Consider the following 21,864-nt stretch of genomic DNA (forward strand, 5'->3'; position numbering starts at 1 on the left):
AAGGCAAAGGTTACAGCACAGGAACTTTGTTTCATCCAGAATGCAGGGTCATTAGTCTTGCAGTCCCTTCATTGCAGAACATGAGAATGTAATTTTTTTTTCAAGGAAGCCATTATTAGCAGGAAGGTATTGAACCATGGAGAGCCAATGGTTGTGGGATTCTTGCACAACAGTAGTAATGGAATTACATTTACTTTTGATAGGCCCGAGCACACAAGCTAGTAATTGAGTTTAGCCAAGACTTCAGCCAGCTGAGCTCATTACGAGTTTCAGAGGCAGAGGGGTTGTTCCCTCTGCAGGGGTAGGTCAATGATTGTGGTGCATAGTTGGGTTTGCAAAACTGCAGCGGTTGTTGAGCTTCCAGGGGAAGGGATAGGTTAGGCACCCAATAGCTCACCGAGCCTAAGCTCTTCTGAGGGTTGAGCCCATATGTTGGTAGCAGGAAACACATGCTTTGCAGCACCAAGTTACCTTTTAGAAGGGTATACGCAGGAGATACGCAAGCTGGGAGTGACACAGGCAATGTCTAGCACAATACACCAACACAGAGTACTCTTCAGTATTGCCATAGGAGGTCCCTACTCATTTAAATTCCACAAGGATGTGTGCTCTGGAATTGAGGGCATTTACAGGGTTGGAGTTACGCATAACATTTCCCACCCAGAGAGCCATGCAGCGCGGGGGTGGAAGCTGTTATCTACAAGCAGGCTGCTGTCCCAAATCCTGGGGAAAGAATGGGTTAAAGCATTAAAGTCTACCATGTATTGAGAACAGTTGTCATTTCCATTTCAAGATACAGCAGTTATATGCACAGATTGTTCCCCCCTGCTCCCACCCACTTGTCTGCTAGATGATACACATTAGCAGATGCGGGATGTGCACGATTTTCTCGGGGAGGTGACTGCAGTGGGGCTGCACAGTGAGGGACATGAAGTTAGGTACCGCAGCGCTTATAACGTGCACAGGGCAGCAGCTTTAAGCTCAAGTGGCAACTGGGGGATTTCCATCTAATAGCAGCAGCTGCAACTGGGGGATCCTCTCATTTATGTCAGATCCTGCTTATTTGTGGTTTCCGCAGAGTTTGGGGCAGGTTAACAGGCCACATCTTGTCTCTGTGGGTTTGATGTGTGGTGGGGTCAATTGACCAAGTCGAGCCATTATCGGTGGGTATATCTGGGCATGAAGGAATGCCAGGCAAGACTCTAGTAAAGGCAGGTAGCTTTACTTATGGGGTATGTGATGTATTATCTCACTGGTAGGCTGCCATGCAACTGTACCATGCACCCAGGTCACACACATCAGGCAGAGGTGCCCAGTGGAATCATGAGGGGGACTGCACAGAACAGGACACTGCACAGGTTAGATGCCAGCGAATTGTGGTGGCACTACTGCACATGGCAAAGTAAACCTGGACTGATTCAAATGCGGTGTGTGGTGGCGGTGGTCCCTATCTCATTTCACAAGATCACTCCCTGTTGGGTCTATCTAACGATCATCTTAATGAGCTTTATATTTACAGCCTCTCTTGTCTCTGCCAGACTGGGCATAGGTTGGCCTTGGACATTAATAAAGTACTGCAACGGCCCTCTAATGCTATAGTACAGCATCTAGTTTACGAGTGCTATTTGGACCTGCATTAACGCCAGCAGCGGCTCACATGGGTAGCAGTAAAGCTTTGTTTCTTTTCACCCGGGATGGGGGCTGGCAATGTCATCAAACTTTGCAGCCAGAAATTGAATAGGCAAAGACACACCTGCGATTGTGCAACGCGCACTCTGCAGTAAAGCTAGCTAAGTTTCAACATAATCCTGGTATACCGTTAGTAAAAAACATAAGGTTAGGGGCTACACACGAATAGGCACTTTCTGTCAGCTGCGGCTTGAGTGTGCCATTACCAAGAGTGTGCGGATTGCCTTGATAGTGCTGTTATGGAGGGGATGGAGCACTAATACGGACAACTACCAGAGCACATTTTGCAGTCATAGTTAAGATTAATTTATGCATGTTACCAGTTGCTTGAGCTAAACACATTTTCCTTGGGAGTTGTCAGCTAACATTGGGACTGCAATTTTGGTGGTCAGCCGGTTGGCAGGCGTTTTGGAGGAGAGTTTATAGCTCAGCATGCCCAAATAAGGGTTAAGAGGCCAGAAGTCAGTACTGGGATACAAGATTACAGGCCTGGGGAGCGGCAGAACTGAAAGAGGGTTGTGTTAAAGCTCACAGGTTCGGATCCTGGTAGGTCCTCTTAGCATTTCATCCTTTGGAAGTCGATACGAGTACATTGAGAGGAGCAACAATAAACATGTGTAAATGCTCCCGCCCTATAGCCTTGGTTGGCAGCCATGCAGGTTGTGGATGTTGTCATTCAACAAGTGTGCTATGGTCCAAAGATTGGGGAAACTCTGGGTTAAGCACAAATTGGCTACTAAGTATTAAAGAACACTTAGCATTCCCAGTATTCTAAAAAAGGGCAGGTATTTATACAGATGGCCCCTCCTGTTCACACTGTCTTGTCTGCTCCCTGGGATACTAGCAGACGTTTGGGAGGGCAATGTGTCATCTAGGGTGGTGACTGGCTTAATTCGATGGACATGCTCCAACAAGCGCTATGCACAGATAACTGGGTGAGAGGAAGTAAGGCGGGCTTGATATCGCTTACTTCCACCCGCATTGGCACATCTTATCAGGAGTTGCTTGTTAAGGTATTGTCCTTCAGCCAGGCAATGTTAACAATTAGCTGTTTTGAGTTATCCTGGGCGCATATACACTCGCTGGTGTAGGGACAACAGTGTGGCGACACAGCACCGGTTGGCAGTTGCCATTATACTCTATGGGGGCGAAGGTCGAACCTACTATGTCTCGCCTTTTCAGGGCAGCACTGAAGGACTAGGCGAGGCGAGTGCCCCGGATACTGGGTCCCCCTTCAAGTTTAAGACTCTCCAGGACATGCTTTCAGGTGGGGCGATGGGAATCCCAAGGAGTTAAAGGGTACAACCGACTGTGAGTCACCCTGGGGAGGGGTAGTGTTATGGTGCAGGCACTGGAACAGCTTCTGTTGAAGCACAGCAAGGGTGGGGTTGTGTGTCTCCCCTCTCATCACTGTGGTCTGGCACTTGGGAGCAATGATTTGACTTTCCAGGATAGGAGGGTCCTGCTGCCAGAATTGAATTCTTCCTGGTGTAAGTTATGCAACCATTGGTGTCCATGTGTGTTTGATGGTCTAAGATACCCCAATGTGGTATGGGAGGGGCCAGGCCAAGGGTTGCCGTGGAAACCTCACGCAGGGTAAATCAAGAGTGCCAGGTGTAGAGGCCCTGAACAGAGGAGTATTGGTTTTATCAGGCATGCTGACCACGTGCTAAAGTCCAAAGGGAGTTTAAAAAAGGATGGGGGCACCTGTCCAGAAGGGGCATGTTGGCCTCCGGTCTAGTATGGGCTTGGACTCATTTTGGCTGGACCTGGGAGAGGCCCAGGAATCAGCAGTATGTAGGTAAATATGCCTACCTTGGTGGGGGGCCCTGGTTGTGACAGTGGCCACCCCCAGAGCTGTGGAGGAGTTACAGGGCGATCCAGAATCTGCAAGGTACAGAAGGGTACTATGTGCCGCAGCACAACAAAGGTGCAAAGACAGGTATAGCTAGGGATGTCTTAGCGTTGTCCCCTGGAAGAGCTATGGCGCCCCTTTAGTCCTATGGGCTGTTGTGGGCCTGAGCAACCGGGGGCTGCCTGGAACGCTCCGTCCCCCTTTTGGGGGGTGTGATAAGTCCGTGGACTGGCGGTCTACTGATGGGAGGGGTGGCCCCTCCCAAAATTGGTAACCACCGAATGGTGACGGCCACGGTGTCATTTGGCTCCTCAGGCGGGCAGGCATGATAGGGGCTGGCCTGCCCTTGGATCGCGCGTAAGATAACCCACCATATTGGCATATTTGTTATGCAAATAAACCTGCAGCAATTTTCTCCACTAACAAGGTGTTGTGTGGTTTATTTATGTATTTTTCTGTACGAAAACTGAGAAGGTGTCTTGTGGTTTATTTATGTATGTTGCTGTATAAGAACTGAGAAGTGTTGGCGATATTGGCACTATGACTGTTGGAGATTCTGATGTGTGTTCACGGGCATTGCGGGGAGGGGGAAATGAGTGGAGAGAAGGTCGTGAATAGCCTGATTGCGGCCCCCTTGCGATGCGCATGGAGCAGGCCGCCCAGGCCCCTGACGCAGTCATGAGCTCAACCAACACACGTGCAGAGTGCCTGAGCATGCCTCCATGGAACTCGGGAGCACCCCATCCCCCGCAATGTGGGGGATACAGTGACTGTTGTCACGCCACTGGTCTGTGGGTATGCATACATTCCCGGCTTTGACTGACTGGAGGCACCTTTACTCTGAAGAAAATATTAATATTTGTGTTTGTTAATCTTTTTACGACTGTAAAAACACCTCTGATTTACAAAAGTACACTTATATTCATTTAAAAATCCACGTGCACTCTTCACTTGCATGTGCAAGATAGATTTTTGAATTGGGCTCTCAACCGCCATCGTGGCTAATGTGTCAGATACGCCATTGTAGACATGCAGGATTCTTTTATCAGTCACAAGCAAGTATTCGGCCCGCACACCTACACGTTACTGTATAATAGTTTCCAAAGTTCTGCAGGTGATGCATAAAGCTTTGCAGCACTGACAACTATTCCCATCTGAAATATTACTGGGTGTGCAGTTATGACCATGTCAGCTACATTCCACTAACCATCATGATTTATTGCAACTTACTCTGCCTGCACAACTGAGAAAAAAAAGTACTTAAAGCAAATTCCAGAGGCGGCTCGCATCTGGAAAAGAATGCACATCTCTTAACTAAGACACAAGGCAGTAGTAAATCTCACTGAAATAACCATGTCCCTCAAAAATAACAGGAAACAAAATATTTTCTCAATGCTCACGCTCTTAAAGTCGTGTATCTCTATCATTTCATCCGTGCCGGTGCCATTAGCTGTCCAAAAAGTCTCAGTTCTGTTTTTAGGATCAATTTCCATAAGCACGGTTGCTTTCTTCTCCCCTTGGTTTAGGATTGTATATTCTGCATCATAGATCTAAAATAAAAAGAAAGGAAAGCCACATGTCATTGGGCTGCCAGAACAAGAAAGAAAATAACGCATCGAAGCAATCTGCAAATTATTTGAATCATCTTCAATTGCCCTGTGGGCACCAAAATGTGAATGTTGTATGAAGAGAAGAGCACTAATCTGTGCATCAACCCACTGGTCCAAGATCAGTTTCGTTTCTGAAAGTGTTGGGGTGTAAATACATGCTCAAATTTAATGTTACCAGTTAGCCCGACCTCGATTAGCAGGAATTGGGTAGGCTCGACCCCGAGAAAATGTCATGGTCAGAGAGCGCATTGTGCATCACAGTTTTCAGGTGAATTGGCTGAAAATCCAGACATTCAGCGGGGCAATATTTTGGTATTCCAATACTTTTGTTGTATGCTAGGCAAGCTTAGTCCCCCCAAGAAAACTTTTACAAATGGTCGAAAGACATAATCAAATGTTATGCACATTTCAGCATCAGAGGCCTTGTACTGCAGACCTGCAGATTTCTTAAAGGCTTAAAAAAATAATGCTACTGCTAACTTAGGTAGATCTCCTATTATCTGTCAGCAGACTGTTTACACAGTCTTATAGACTTACGTTTCAGGTAGCAGCAGTGATAATATATAAAAATACAGATGAAGAAACGACTCAAAACTAGTCATGTAGTAAGCCCACACAGGTAGTAAGTAAGTGTGGGCAATTTGTGTTAATCTTCAGTAAGCAAATGCAAAGCCTCCGGAAATTATTTACATTTTCCTAGGTTTTGCATCGGCATGCCCCATCTAAAAAATAATAGCACAATACAGACAGAATGCCCTGCGCCACCAGTATTGCTGGCTCGCCTCAGTGAGGAATTTTAGGCTAGAAGAAAACGTGTGCAGTCCAGAACTGTCTGGAACCGAGCAATATAATTACGTTAAGAGTAGTTCCATTAAATTTATCACACTGAATAGCCCCTCACAGTGCTCGAAGGGATGTTCCCAGCAGGGGAGTCTGTGTGAGGTGCTGGCCTGCGAGCGTGCCAGGAGGACCCTGCAGGAAGGCGCTACATACTGGCTTCCCTGCTGGAGAGGCTGCGTTCATGAGAGCATACTACTATAATATCATGGACTAAATGTCGTTTGACAATTTTTTTTTTTAGTAAACATTGTTTGCAAACATATCCTCCAATTGCATTTAATAATACTAAAACCTACAGACTATGTGATAATATTTTTAAAACAACATTTAACATTTGAAGAGCACAGTCAGGGGTTTGGTCAATGTATTTACTTTAATGCAATTTGTCTGGAAAATTCCCCCCTTTAGCAAGGGGGAAGAAACAACATGTCTCCTAATATTCACATGCATTTCATGCATAATACATGTTGTTTTTATAATATATATTTTAGACACACGTACATTTTTGTCCTAAACATCAATTTACAAGTTTCTGAAAATATAGACTTGTCACCATGAAATACAAAACTTACCATTTTCATAGGTAAACGTATTTCTGCCGAAAAGAAGATTTTCATTTCCAAGAAAATAATAGCTTTACATTTTTAAAAAATATATGGTTGGTCCAAAAACATCTGCGTGTTATTTTAACGAACCACTAACGCGAACCTATGTCACTCAAGGACAGATCCTCCCTTTCAAGCTCATTTAGCATCATTAAATACCAGTGAAGCTCAGCATGTGGAAGGGATTTTCACCGCTAATATTCTATGAATTGTCAGAATTGTGTCATGAAGGGCCACATAAATTCAAGGATAGCAACTGTTGTGCCCGTTCAATTGATGACCACTGTGTTGCCCTAAACATCTAGAGTACATCAAGGGTGACTACTATTATGCCAAGGATAGCTAGAATGCTGACCAAAATGCTTACAATATGCCAGGCAATTGTCACATTTATGCAAGCTTTACCAATAATGCCGCCCTGATCGTCCACATTTCATTATGGCTGAGCCATATTATGCAAGAAATAGCCAGAATGACCCCAAGAATGCCCACAGTATTTCATGATATAGGACCCTATTGTGCATGGGATAGCTAGAATGCTGCACCGAATGGTCACTGTATGTGATCGAAAAGCCTCTATTGTGTAAAGGATAGACAGAATGCAACCATGAATGGCTACTCTGTGTCATGCATTGGACCCTACCATGCCTAAGAGAGCTAGAAACGGAAGGGCACCTTATATGCCTGGGGTAGCCTGACTGGCGACACTGTCATTGATGGGTTCCTATTATGCTTGAGATAGTTGGAGTGTTGCCCTGAATGTCCACAAAATGTAACAGAAGGACCCGTTACAGTAGATACAGTAGCTAAAAGCTATTATTCCTATGATAGCCAGTTTCTCACTCTGAATGCCTTCAGTCATTTAAGAGCTCCTATTTTCTGAAGGATACCCAAAATATCACCAGGAATGCCCACCATATGCCAGAAATGGACCCTTATTTTCCATGGGATAGCCAAAATGTCACCCTGAACGCCAGCATTATGTCAATGATGGACCACTAGTAGGTACATGATAGCTGGACTATCGTCAAGAATGCCCCATTATGTCCAGGATGGGCCACAATTATGTGTGAGATATCCAGATTGTGCTCAGGAATGCTGACAATATGCAAGTGATGGACATAGATTAGATGACGGATAGCCAGAAGGTTGCTATAATGCCTATGGTATGTCATGGATAAGACTTACTCGGCAAAGTGAGACAGAAGGTACATGAATGCCCACTTGAAGTGAAGGATGGGCCTCTGCTATGCCTAGGATATTTGGAATTTATATTGATGCTCACCGTATTCCCACAATATGCCATTGATGGGCCCCTACTATGCCTGCGCTAGTCACAATTTTACCCTGCATGCATACAGTATACCATCAATAAGCCAGTATTGTGCTTGGAGAGTTTATCACCTTAAAGGCTCACAGTATATCATGGAGTGATCTCTGTTTTGTGAGGGACTGCCAGAATACCACAGAGAATGCCTACATTAATCAGTGGGGGACTATTATCATGCATGGTCCCTGTTAGAAATGGGGGTCTCTAGTTGGCGAAAGCTTGCACCTTTTTCCAAGTAGGGACCCTTCTTCCTAGTCAAGGTAAGGGGGGGTACACTTCTAAAATAACCCCAGCTCGCCCCCTTGGTAGCTTGGCGCAAGCAGATAGGCTTATCTCAAAGGTAGTATGTAAAGCATTTGTGCACACATACAGTAATGCTTCAAATGGACACCACAATTTCACCGATCTACTTCACAGTCTGAATTTCATATCACACATTCATACTCCAACCCATGTTCAGGGCCATATTCTGGACCAAGTTTGGTCTCTTAATATCCCTATTCCCGTTCTCACCGTCACCCCCTGTCTGTGGTCCGATCACTATTTGATTTCTTTTTCTTTGGATTTAAGTTTAACCACAAAACCCCCTCTGCCTAGGAACACCTGGGCTCGTAACTGGGGCAAAGCTGACATCTCTTCCCTCTGCTCCTCTCTATCAGCTTCTAGCCCAGCGATAGAGGAACTTGCCATACCGCTCCAAGCAGAGACCATAAATAAATGGCTGCCCAATGCCTGTGACCAGGTGGCCCCTCTAAGGCGCATTAGGGTACGACACGCCTATGATGTTAACAAATGGTTCGGCCCTGAGCTCAAGGAGAAAAAACTGTCTGTCCGCCGAGCAGAACGTGCTTGGAGACATACTTATTGCACTGCCTCTAAACTACTGTACTCCTCTATTCAAGCTGAGTACAAGAAAGCCATCCTCAACGCTAAAACCAGCTACTTTTCCAATAAGATCCTCAGGGCAGAGAGCCAACCCAGGGAAATCTTTGCTACAGTCTTTGAACTGGCCTCTTCAGACAGGACCACTTCCAAGCCTGTACCTTCTCAACCCTATGTGATTCCCTGAACAATTTTTTCATTAATAAAATTGCAGATATTAAGGCTAACATTCCCTCTCCTTCCCCAGCTTTTTTAAACCTTGACCCACCACGTAATGTAATGATGTCTTGTAAAGCGCCTGAATCACCCCACATGGGGTATCTCCACGCTGTAGACCGCTGGAGAACCCGTCCTGGCTTTCCCTGTGAGATGGTCCCTACTGGGTATATCCAAGATGAAACCAGGCATCCCCGGCGTATGTGGGGGGCCGTTGTGGAGATGAGGCAAGCTAATAGCCCAGAGTTGCCGAGTGTGATCCCTGGTTAGAGTAGGCACCGAGGCAAGAATCATCGAGTCCGCTGACCCTGGTCCACGACCCTGCCGCGTCAGGAATTGAACCCTGGTCCCGAGCCGTCCTCTGATTCCAGGTCTGCCACCTCTAACCAGTGAGCCACACCACTCCACTACTCATCACCTTGATCATATAACTCCCCTGTCTAAAGAAACATTCCTTTCCCTGCTTCCCTATCTCAAGTCTGGATCCCCTTCCGACATCTGCCCGGCCCATATCTTGCGTGATATTTTCCTGACCTGCCCCTCCTCTCCCCTTATTTTTCTCAATGAGACCCTTAAATTAGGAACTGTTCCCCTCTGCCATAAAACAGCTACCATCATCCCAATTAAAAAAAAAACAGGTGCAGATCCAACAGCGCTAGTAAACTACCGGCCTATTTCCCTCCTTCCTTATCTGGCCATGGTTCTTGAACGCCACGCCACTAAAGTCCTCAGTTCTTTCATCGAGGACAGTGGCTATCTCGCTCCATGCCAAGCAGGGTTCCGCCCTCTCCATTCTACCGAAAAAGTGGTGGTCTCTGTCATGGACACACTTAGAGAGGGGCTAGATGCTAACCTCCCACAGGCACTGGTTCTTCTTGACCTGTCGGCCACCTTCGACACGGTGGACTATTCCATCCTTCTTTCCCGTGTCGAGGCGGCAGGCATTGGAGGCTCTGCCCTGGTCTGGCTTAGTTCATTTTTGAGAGACCGCTCACAGGCAGTTCATCTGGCGGACTTTTCCTCCCCCACGCGCAAAGTGCAATGTGGCGTCCCCCAGGGATCTTCTCTCTCCCCTCTTCTCTTTAATTTATATATCTTTCCACTCATTTTTGCTTTGCAGAGGATGGAGGTCACAGTGTTTAATTATGCCGATGACCTCCAGCTCATTTTTAACCTTTCTGATTCTCCTGACTCTATCCACCATTTCCAGTTGGTGATGGTCTTTATCAGGGATTGGATGAATTTCAACCATCTTAAACTCAACCCTGATAAAACCGAGCTTCTCCTCACTGGTGGTAAACTCAACCCTTGGTCGTCTATCTTCTGGCCCCCTTCTTTTGGTCTTTCCCCTACCCCTTCTTCCTCTGTTAAGACACTGGGGATTACGCTTAATCAACACCTCACTTTACATTCTCAGATTAGCACAGTGGTTTGTTCTTGTTTTTTTACTTTGCGCACTATTCGAAAGATCTCACGGTTTTTCTCTTTCTCAGCTCTTAAGTTGATTCTTATGGCTATGGTTCTTTCTCGTTTAGATTACGGTAACGTACTGTATAACGGTGCTCCTGCCTACGCCATTCGACAACTTCAACTCATGCAGAACCAAGCTGCCCGCTTGGTCTATGGCTTACCCAAATCACATCACGTCACTCCCCTCCTCAGATCTCTCCATTGGCCCCCTATTAGAGAAAGGGCCATTTTTAAGACGGGCTGTATTACGTTTCAGGCCCTTGCAGGAACAGCTCCGACTTTTATTAAGTCCAAAATTGAACCCTACATTCCTAGCAGACAACTGCGCTCCTCCTCTCTGTCTCTCCTGGTGGTGCCCCGGTACAGGAAGAGCAGAATGGGAGGTTCCAAGTTCTCTGTCCTTGTTCCGTTGTTTTGGAACTTTCTACCTTTCTCTATGAGAACAATACCATCTTATTTGGAGTTTCGCAGTACTTTGAAAACTCTTTTGTTCTCACAGGCTTTTACTATTTAAATCGCTCTGCTACCTGATTTAGGATTCCACCCGCACAGCGCCATGAAACCGCTAGGTAAACGAGCGCTCAATGAATACCTTTAAATTCAAATTCAAATTCAAATTCACCAGTTTAGAAAAAAATTTAATCTTTATCTAAACCAAACAAGACCAAAATGACAAAAATCCACAATAAGGTAATCAAAATATGATTTTTAAAAGGTAGAAGACTGTCCAAAGCAAACTATAGTTGTGACACGTTCAACACCAAGCACCTTGGATGCATCATAGTCACAAACAAAAACAGCCACAGGGAAGGTGATGCGTCGGTTTCTTACTTCAGACGAGGTGATGTGTAGGTTCCTTACTGCCACGTAGGGGAAGTGATGCGTCGATTCCTTACTAAATGGGAGGTGATGCGTCAGTATCTTACTGTATAGGGAGGAGATATATCAGTTTCTTACTGCTGCCCCAGCGTTCTCATAGACTTGCTGCTCCGGTGTGATGTGTGATGATCGGGGATATGTCTGTTCTCAATGCGGCAATGGCGCTTCATTGGTTTCTTCAGCTGCGGTCCCACCATTCGTTGGTTCTTGCAGCCGCACAGCCTGCGCCGGAATTGGCGCAGTATTCTCGGACTTCGTAGATCGATGCACCCGATGCGGCGTGCAGCGTTTTCTCCCGCCACTGGCAGGCGCTGCATCGGTTTCTTCAGCGAAGCGTCGGAAACAGATGCGGATGCGTCACACTTTTTTCCAGCTCTAAACTGCAGTAACAACCTCCAGAGGCCCAATTCAGCAGCAGGCACCTCCTGGCAGGTCAGAACTCACAGCAAGGACGGTCAGGGGAGCTGGTGGTGAAGTCTTTGAATCCCTGAGACTTCAAAACAGGAGGCAAGCTCTACTTCAAGCCCTTGGAGATCTTCCTCAAGCAGGATACACAGAACACAGCAACGTCTTTATCCTCTCCTTGGCAGAAACAGCTACTGCAGGCTTACCCCAAACAGCACACAGCAAAGGGGCAGTACTTCTCTTTCAGTTTCTCAAGCACTTCTCCATGGCAAAGGTTCCTCTTGAATTCCCGAAGCAATCTAAAGTTCAAGGGTCTGGGCCCCACTTTTTATAGCACAACAGAATTTGCTCTCTATAGGCAGTGAGTGTCTGTGCTCAGCTCAAACCAGTTCTGTCCTCTCTGGGTCAGCTTCCTGGCAGGAGGTGGAGGCAGCATTGTCCACGGCAGACCAGGCCCATTCAGGTGTAAAGGGAAATAACCTCCCCCTATTCTAAATGCAGTCCAGGTTTATTCAGCTCAGCCCTGACTCACCCTGGAAAGGCAGGACACACCTTACCCCCCCTCCCCCCAAGTGGCTGTCTGAACAGAAACCACATCCCAGCCCCTGTCACTCCAAAGCCAGATAGTCAATGCACAAACCTAGCAGACACACAGGATGGCTAAGCAAGAAAGTACCTATTTTCTAATAGTGGTATTTTCAAATCCAGAAAAATTAAAAACATCCTTACTAAAAGATGCATCTTCAGATTCTGAGTTCAGGCATACAAAACTCCATTTTCCGATCCTTGTTCCCATGGGCAGGTTTACTTATAAGATATTATGAGTAAACTGCCCATACTATCCTAGGGGACATATAGACTTTCAATAGTGAAAAACTAACTGGGCAGTATTTCACTATCAGGACATATCACACACATTAGGATATGTCCTACCTTTCACATAAACTGCACCCTGTCCACAGGGGTACTTTGGGCCTACCTTAGGGGTGATTAACATGTAACAAAGGGGATGGTTAGGGCCTGGCAAGTGGTGCACTTACCAGGCCGACATGGCAGTACTAGACTGCACACAGGCACTGCAATGGCAGGCCTAAGACCCTTTTGCAAGGCTGCTTGTGTGGGTGGCACAATAAGTGCTGTACCCCCACTAGCAGCATTTGGTTTATAGGCACTGGGCACACACAGTGCACTGTACTTAGGGACTTACCATTAAACCAAATAAGCTAATTGTGGAAACACTAATCCATGACAACAATTTACAGGGAGAGCATATGCACGTTAGCACTGATCAGCAGTGGCAAAGTGCCAAGAGTCATAAAACCAACAAAAACAGGGTCCAAACCAGGAGTCCAAAAAGGAAAAAGTCTGGTGATAAACCTGCTGGAAAAGCCAGGTCTAACAGCCCTTATTATGCCAGAGACAGTGACAATATTATTGTGAATGCTCACATTGTGTCTAAAATCGGCTGCAACAATGGCCTGTAAAACAGAATGACTTGAATGACACTGCTAATGTACAAATGTAAGTCATGAATAGGGCCCTATTGTGCAATCGATAGAGAGAATGTCCACATGAATGCCACTTGTTTGCCAAGGATGACTCCTATGATAGGTAGGATTGCCAAAATGTGATCATGAATGCTCACAGGATCCGAAATGGCCCTGTTATATGGCCAGTATCAAGGATGTACCCTCCATAATCACTATACATCATGACTGGGAGCCTGTTATGTGAGGGGTAGCCTGAATGTCGCCCTGAAAGCGCACATTATGTCATGGATGGACGGCTACTATTCCTCGGATAGCCAGATTGTCATCTCGAATGCCCACTGTTTGTCAAGTATGGAACCCTATTACGTAAGGAATTTTCAGTAGTTGCCTAGGTTGGGTACAAGTAATTTTAGCAAGAATGTCAGCTGGAATACCCACATCATACCATGGCTTGGTCCCTATGAAGCCTTTGATTGCCTCAATGTTACCCTGCATGCCCACAGTCTGTAATGGATCAGCTGTTACCCTGATTGGAGTAGATAGAATGTCACCCTAAATGCTCACATAATATCATAGATTGACATATATTATGCAAGGGATACTAGAAAGGCAAATTAAAGGCTTATGTTATGTCCCCACCTGGGTACAATCTCCTGCTTATTCTCTGCCAGAGCTCTGTGCTGTCAAATCTGTCAAATATCTATCTATCTATCTATCTATCTATCTATCTATCTATCTATCTATCTATCTATCTATCTATCTATCTATCTATCTATCTGTCTGTCTATCTATCTATCTATCTATCTATCTATCTATCTCCCTTGATTATTACTTATATGGCCTACTGTTGTTCGTCCATTGACTATATTGACTTTATGTTAGTTTTTTAGGTCGAGCATTCAAGACCTCTTGTATATACTTCAGTGTATACTTTAGTATATACTTATATGTGTATGTACTTTGTGGGCTCCGGAGATCACCCCTAGGACTTGTCTGCTTCCGCTTAGGGACTTTTTCTTCTGTTCAACTGCCTCTATTTATCTGTCTTGATAGAAAACGACCAGCAGAGGTCAGTAAAATACCAGTATCACTTTAGCATTCTCTAGATTCCAGTCCATAGAAATTGACTTCTAGGAGCACCCGTAGACAAAATTATTTTTTCAATCTTGTATTTTCAATGAAAAGATCACTGAAGGCCCTGCTTTTATATAAAAAAACATCTTTGGACTATACCATTTCCCACTGAAAGGCAATATTTCCCTCCATGTGTTCCCATACCTGGCGTGTCACGCAGTTTGGTGCTTACTTTCCCTCCATGTCAAAGAACAGCAGATGTGTCAGCACCCAGGCTAATGTGCTGGATAGCTAAATATATACGGTCCCAAAGGCGAGACCGATTGCAGTTCAAATGCTTGTCTATCCCCTGGAACCTGTTGGGGTCTTGTCTATGCTTGACAACATCTCATAAATAAGCAAATCTGGTGCCACTGTGTTTGTGACTTCTGAATTATCAAACTAGATTTGAAGGTTAAATACAAGTTATTCAATCACAACTCATGTAATTGAAAAAAGCAGATCGCGTGGATCAATTAGAAGCAAGGGGCTTTCCAAGAGACGGAGCGATCACTTTCAAATGAGACGTTCCAACACAGTATGCTAAAGCTTTTACTCTTTAATACTTCTGTGCTATTTCAGTTTAGTATTCTCTCGGGAGATGCAGGATAAAGTAGTCTAAACATTTTGCCTTTATGCAGGTTCTCAAGGGCATTATAAAAAGTGCCAAAATGTACATTTTATGTCCTGTGTCATAAAAATAACAATTTACAAATATGTGACAGGATATTTTAACCCACAAAGTAATATTTCACAGACAGTGGTCACATGATCGTAGAATGCCTTATCCGAGCCACATTTGGCTGAGAAATGGAATGACACGCATCAGCCACAAACATCGTGATTCCTTTATCTGATAACCGTTTCTGAAGCAGAGTTCAGAAATTGATAGAAAAAGACAAGTTACAGTCACTGGATGTGAGCACTTATAAAATAGGAAAAATCACAAGCAGGAAATTATGTCAAGTGAAGTGAGAAACAGATAAGGATAGGCAGAAGTGCAGGTGACACGACGCTGAGGTGACTGACTGCTGGGGCTGCTGCTGCTGAAACGGTGCTGGATCAAATGTAGTCGTGTGTTTCAGGGAGTGCCAAGTTTTAAGCAATCCTCCTGCGGTGGACGATGTGTTAAATATATGTCAGCTGCCAGAAAATATAATTGGTATAACATCACTCTATATCCTCAAGCTACACAATTCTTTTCCAGAAGGGATTTTAGTGTAGACTGCTACCTTCAGCAAGTTGTTAAAAACTTGAGTTTCGACTATGTAAAACAAATTTCATTTATTACATAGCATAATGGGAGGACAGTTCCTAGAAACAAAACATAACATACATGAGAGGTTGAAGAAGAAAACAGATTCTAATTCACTGTGCGTGCAAAGTCGGGTTGTTAGCTAACAGATAAGATGGAAACCAGGTTTCCGGGGCCTGAGTTGCACAAACTTTGAAATGCTGCAAAAATAGGTTGAATCAATGTTCTTAAAAGTTACCTGCATGTGTAAAGTGGAATAAGCCAACTGGTATTTGCACCGGGGAAGTGCAAGAACAAAAGAGATGTCTCTCTATTTTTCGCAATGTTTTATAAGCAGAAAGTAAGGAAATGCGTGTTTTGCACTTTCCAACTTTGAAAAATACGACTAACCGCGAGGCAATAGCATTTAAGTCTACTATGTTACATAATTATCAGTAGCGTTGAAAAATCTATTTGCTCTATTAATTCATTAACTATAATTTCCATGTTTACCCTAATTTATAACTTCTTATATAATATGGACTGAACATTTGCCTGCCCTATCCTGTATTAAACAAGCAGCAACATAATGCCACATGAATTTGCCAGTTAGTTTGCACTAATGCAAAGTATCTAATATAGTCCCAGACTTCATATACCTTATATTTGCTTCTTCCTTTGAGGTCACACACAAGAAGAACTGGATATACAAGTACACACACATTAGCCAATCCGTGTCAATCTTACTGATGAATGTCTCTATTGAACAACAATTCAAAAAAATGCAAAAAATATACTGGCAACAATCACAGAGAATGAAGCACTAAGTGTGGATACTTAGTGTCCCTCTGTTGCACTCTGTTGTGGGTAAAATAACGTTTTTGAAGAAAGTTCCACAAATAAATTTGCGATGTGTCAATTCTGAAAAGTCTCATTTATTTTCAATAGTAAGTCATCATAATGATACTTCTCATGTATGACTGTACATAGTTTCAGCGTATTCTTGGTATCTCAACATTTTGTGTAGACCATCCCAATGCATTTCGGGTCGAAGACCCATCATCAGGGGTCTGTAAGTCCTATAAATGAATAATTTGAAATCAAAATCAAGAGATTGTACTTCTGATGTGTACAAGCTGGAATATCATAAAAGTATAGTGTGCATAGTAACTAAGAACCATGCTCTTCAATGATTTATTTCAGATAGATACAGTAAGGATCAAACGTAAATGAACGATTGTGATTGTGCAAGAAGTTTTGAAAGCTGTGCAAGAGAATAAGTTGAAGAAATGCATGTCACACTTAAGGTACAGAAAGAAACAAACCGGAGTGTCCAAGAGTATATGGTCTGGCTGCATCACAGAACAGCCCCGGAGAATAGATTCCGAAGGCTGCAGAGGGGCCCTGCCCATGCATGGGCACCGTCTCACACAAAACCCTGCAACCTGCCTTCAGGATTGATAAGGCCTGCCATAGGGGTGACTGACAGGTTTATATGTGAAGCGATATAAGGTAGATATAGGGAACCTATATCTAAGTCAGGGTTGCATACACTACCTTACACAGGCTGCTGTAGCAGACCTATTGTGACATTTTGGAAGGCTGCACAGGGGTGGCATAGTACATGCTGCAGCCCCTGGTAGGCCTCTGGCGTACCGATGCCCTGGGTACATGGTGTACCATATACTAGGGACTTATAAGGGTAACCCAGTAACCAAACTGGAGTGTACCTAAAGTACATGGAATCATTTTAGAGAGGAAGCAGCTAGGCTGGCGTCCTGGATAGCATAACCCTAGCCAGACTAAAGTCGAAAAACTATGAAACATCAGCTAAAAGTGGGGTTAACTATAAGAAGCAGATCCTACTCTCCTACAATGATGTTAAGTCTGTGCAATCTGATGGTGTCAGGTAGGGGGTCTTGGAAGCTTGTTTCCGGTCCAGGGAAGACATGGCTTGGCAGTTCGGGCTGGACTGTTCTCATGAGGCACAGGGTCAGATTGATTTGCATATAGCCATGTCTGAACTGGGGTGGCAGAGTGGGCTAAAGAACGATGATGGATTAAACCCAGATCTTTTGACTGGGTGAGAGTGTTTGATTGATTCAGATGCTCCGTCCATCACCACCCCCTTTTGTACCGCTTTTGGCCGCCATATGTGTGGCAGGGTATGCTCAGACGTGAGTCCCTTGCTCACTTTGCCACTGGATTCAAGCAAGCCGGGCTGAAGACAGCTGGAATGCCAGAAACCGGTCATCGGAAGCTTGTTTCCGGTCCAGGGAAGACATGGCTTGGCAGTTCAGGCTGGACTGTTCCCATGAGGCACAGGGTCAGACTGATTTGCATATAGCCATGTCTGAACTGGGGTGGCAGAGTGGGCTAAAGAACGGTGATGGATTAAACCCAGATCTTTTGACTGGGTGAGAGTGTTTGATTGATTCAGATGCTCCGTCCATCACCACCCCCTTTTGTACCATATACTAGGGACGTATAAGGGTAATCTAGTAACCAAACTGGAGTGTACCTAAAGTACATGGAATCATTTTAGAGAGGAAGCAGCTAGGCTGGGGTCCTGGCTAGCATAACCCTAGCTAGACTAAAGTCGAAAAACTATGAAACCTCAGCTAAAAGTGGGGTTAAATATAAGAAGCAGAGCCTACTCTCCTGCAATGATGTTAAGTCTGTGCAATCTGATGGTGTCAGGTAGGGGGTCTTGTAGGTTTTGATGAGAGTGGGGCTGAGAAACAATTCTTGGGGCCCTCCTCTTATGATCTTCTTGGGCTCTGAGGTGAACGATGGAAGATGGCTCCTCTGGGTTCTACTCGTGAGGTATGAGGTAATCCCTTTGAGGGCATCTCCTTGTATCTCGATGTGGTGGAGTCTGTTGATCAGGGTGTGATGGAAGACGGTGTCTAACATGGCTGACAGGTCCAGGAGGATGAGGGCTGCCATTTCTCAGTGGTTCAGGAGAGCCCTGATGTCGTTGGTGGCAGCGATCGAAATATGGATGGGGAGGGGTCCAGAAAGTTGTGGTAGTCTAAGTGTCGGGTGAGTTGCTGGTTGATCACTTTCTGGCGGACCCTTGCTGGATAAGGGAGAAGAGAGATGGGCTGGTTGTTCTTTAGTTTGGCTAGGTCAGCAGATGGCTTTTCAGGAGGGGCCTCACTTGAGTGTGTTTCCAGTCCCCAGGGAAGGAGGCTGATGTGATGGAGGTGTTAAGGATTTTTCTGAGGTCATCGCAAATTCTCTTGCTTCCGAGGTTGAAGACATGGTGGGAGCAGCGGTCCGTGGGTACTTCGGAGGGCAAAGAGTTCATGATGGATATAGTGTCTTGCTTGTTGAGGAGGTCCCAGTGGGTGAGCAGGTTTTTGCAGTTTGTGTTTGTGGTTGTGAGCTGGTTGATAATGTCAACGGTGCAGGGTTGGCGTTCAAACCAGTCAGAGAAGTCAGCAAGGTTGTCGCACAGTTCCTAGGGGTGTAATGTTGTTCTCTATGACAGCTGGGTTGGAGAACTCCTTAATGATTGCAAAGAGTTCCTTGCTGTGATTTGTGGTGACTTCAATGCGTTTTGGTAGGACATTTTCCTTATTCTCTTACAAGAGGCCGTGGTGCTGGTTGAGAGCTGCTCTGAAGGCTGTGCTGTCTTCTGTCTGTTTGCTGGTGTGACACTACCTTTCTAGTTTTTGGCATTTGCACTTGGGAGATTGCAGCTCCTCAGGGAACCAGCTGGCTCTTTTGGTTGGTTCTTTGGGCTTAGCTGTCTTGGCAGGAGCGATTTTGTCAGCGCATTCTGTGATCCACTGGGAGAAGTTTTTAGCTGCTTGTTCTGGGTCAGGTGTAGAGTCTGAGAGGTGGGAGCACAGGTAGTTGTTCTACTGGTCTTCTGATATATTTTTCCAGCTTCTACATGTGGATGGGTGGGGCACAGTGCCAGAGTTAGTGGTTCCTGAGTTAGTGAAATGGATGCTGTAGTGTCCGGACCAGGTGAGGTTGAATTTGACTCTGTCGCTGGAGGTGAAAATGGGGTTGAGCATGTGCCCTGCGATGTGGGTGGGTGGAGTTGACAAGCTTTTTGAGGCCCATGTTGCTCATGCTCTCCAAGAGGTTGGTGGTGTTGGTGTCGCTAGGGTCATCAAGGTGGAAGTTGAGTTTCCCTAGGAAGATATAGTGCTGGAAGTCGATTATAATTGGGGTGATGAGGGCAGGGATGGCATTGCAGAACCTGGGGCTTGGTCCTGGTGTCTGTAGGCAAGGGTGCCTCTGATGGTGCTTTTTCTGCCTGTGTGGGGTTGGAAGTTGAGGTGTTCCCTTATCGGGGTGGGTCGTCTGTTAGTGTTGTGAAGCGGATGGTGTCCTTGTAGAGGATGCCAATTCCTCCTTTTGTTTATTGGTTCAGTCCCAGTGTGTTATCTTGTAGCCTTGGAGTATGGCCATGGTGATGTCTGGTGCGGAGACGGGGTTCATCCAAGTCTCTGTGAGAAAGATAATGTTCGAGGTGAGGGATGAGATCAAGCTCCAGATCTCTATGGCGTGTTTGCAGAGAGAATGTGCATTGAGTAGAATGCACTGCAGTTTTGCCGTGGAGACCTCGGTCGACCTGGTGAAAGTGATCGCATTTGCGTTGTTTCTAATGTCAGTTGCTTCAGTGCTCCAGGTGAAGCAGCAGTGTTGGCAGGAGAATAGTCCTCTAGTGGTGCATGGGGATGTGCAGCAGCAGTGGGTGTTGGTGCATCCAGGGTCCAAGGATAGGATGTCTGGGGCAGTGTACCTTAGTGGGCTGGAAGAGCCAGGAGTCCTGGCAATGGGCATGGTCCAGGCTTTGACGGGAGCAGATAGGCTTGCCTTTGGCATACCTTCAACAAGCCGGCGGCGTGTCCACTACATGTACCTGTTATATGGGCATGGTGCAGCCTCAATTAAGTAGGTCCTGGGAAGGGGCGGAACACTGGGTGGTGGGAGCGCTAATTGGGCAGCAGAGGAGCTTGTAGCTTGGCAACTCTTCTCACCATAACGGCGCGGTACATAAAGCAAAAACAGATAGACATGCTGCACACACATCACACAAATGAGGCAGACTAACTTATGAAGGGCACAAAATACAGAAGTGGGCAGTGCAGTACAGAAAAAACAAAAGGTTAAATGTCACTGAGCTAATGTGTTGAAAGTTACACTTTACAGCTGGCTAACTCACTACTGACACGGAGGGTACTGGGGCAGTTGAGCAAAGAACAGATCAGGTCTCTGGCAGCAGTAGTGGCGAGGGCAGAGTCCAAGGAGACCTGCAGTACTGGGGGAGTTTATCAAGAATCTGCTTAATGTGGTTGTGCTGTGGCCTCCATTAAATAGGTCATCAGAGGGGAGCGGGACTCCGGGTGGCGGGAACAGTGAATCGGGTGGGAGTAGCTGCGGCACTGCAGCTCCTTTCATCAGAACGACACAGTACTGAAAGCAAAAACCGATTGACAGGCTGCACAAACAGACTACAAATTTGTTGCTGCTTTGGGCGAGGGAGAGCTGTCGTAGCCCTGCCCCTCTGTTACGGAAGGAACCTCTGCTTGTTTCCTGGTCTCTACCCCACTCCTCGCGGCCCCCGCTTCGTGGGAGCCGCTCGCATCCAGTTCTACGAGGGAGTGCTGTCCTCACCTGTCACTCTTGGACTAGCGCAGAACCTCGTAGTGTGACACCAGGCTGACAGCGGGACTGCGAGGACCAGCGGGCAGTGTGGCTTGATCTGCCACAGCTGGTGCTCTTCCCACCTCCATCTAGCGCTTAAAACTGTGGGCTGATTCTTGGACATCTGTTGTTGCTGCTTTTGGCTAGGGAGAGCTGTCGTAGCCCTGCCTCTCTGTTACGGAAGGAACCTCTGCTTGTTTCCTAGTCTCTACCCCACTCCTCGCGGCCTCCGCTTCGTGGGAGCCACTCGCATCCAGTTCTACGAGGGAGTGCTGTCCTCACCTGTCACTCTTAGACTAGCGCAGAACCTCGTAGTGTGACACCAGGCTGACAGCAGGACTGCGAGGACCAGCGGGCAGTGCGGCTTGATCTGCCACAGCTGGTCCTCTTCCCGCCTCCATCTAGCGCTTAAAACTGTGGGCTGATTCTTGGACATCTGTTGTTGTTGCTTTGGGCGAGGGAGAGCTGTCGTAGCCCTGCATCTCTGTTACGTAAGGAACCTCTGCTTGTTTCCTGGTCTCTACCCCATTCCTCGCGGCCCCCGCTTCGCGGGAGCCGCTCGCATCCAGTTCTACG

General features: G+C 46.0%; 1 protein-coding gene across 1 annotated transcript in view; it reads right to left on the reverse strand.

Annotated features, from left to right (window-relative positions):
• Positions 1-21,864, reverse strand: part of TNMD (tenomodulin) — a 480,057-nt gene that overhangs the window by 363,588 nt on the left and 94,605 nt on the right. The window contains exon 3 of the mRNA XM_086918815.1: positions 4,945-5,094. Coding sequence (XP_086774941.1) covers positions 4,945-5,094 — 150 coding nt within the window. The remainder of the gene's footprint in view (positions 1-4,944; positions 5,095-21,864) is intronic.

Source organism: Lissotriton vulgaris, chromosome 4_1, assembly GCF_964263255.1.
Source record: "Lissotriton vulgaris chromosome 4_1, aLisVul1.2, whole genome shotgun sequence".
NCBI lineage: Eukaryota > Metazoa > Chordata > Amphibia > Caudata > Salamandridae > Lissotriton > Lissotriton vulgaris.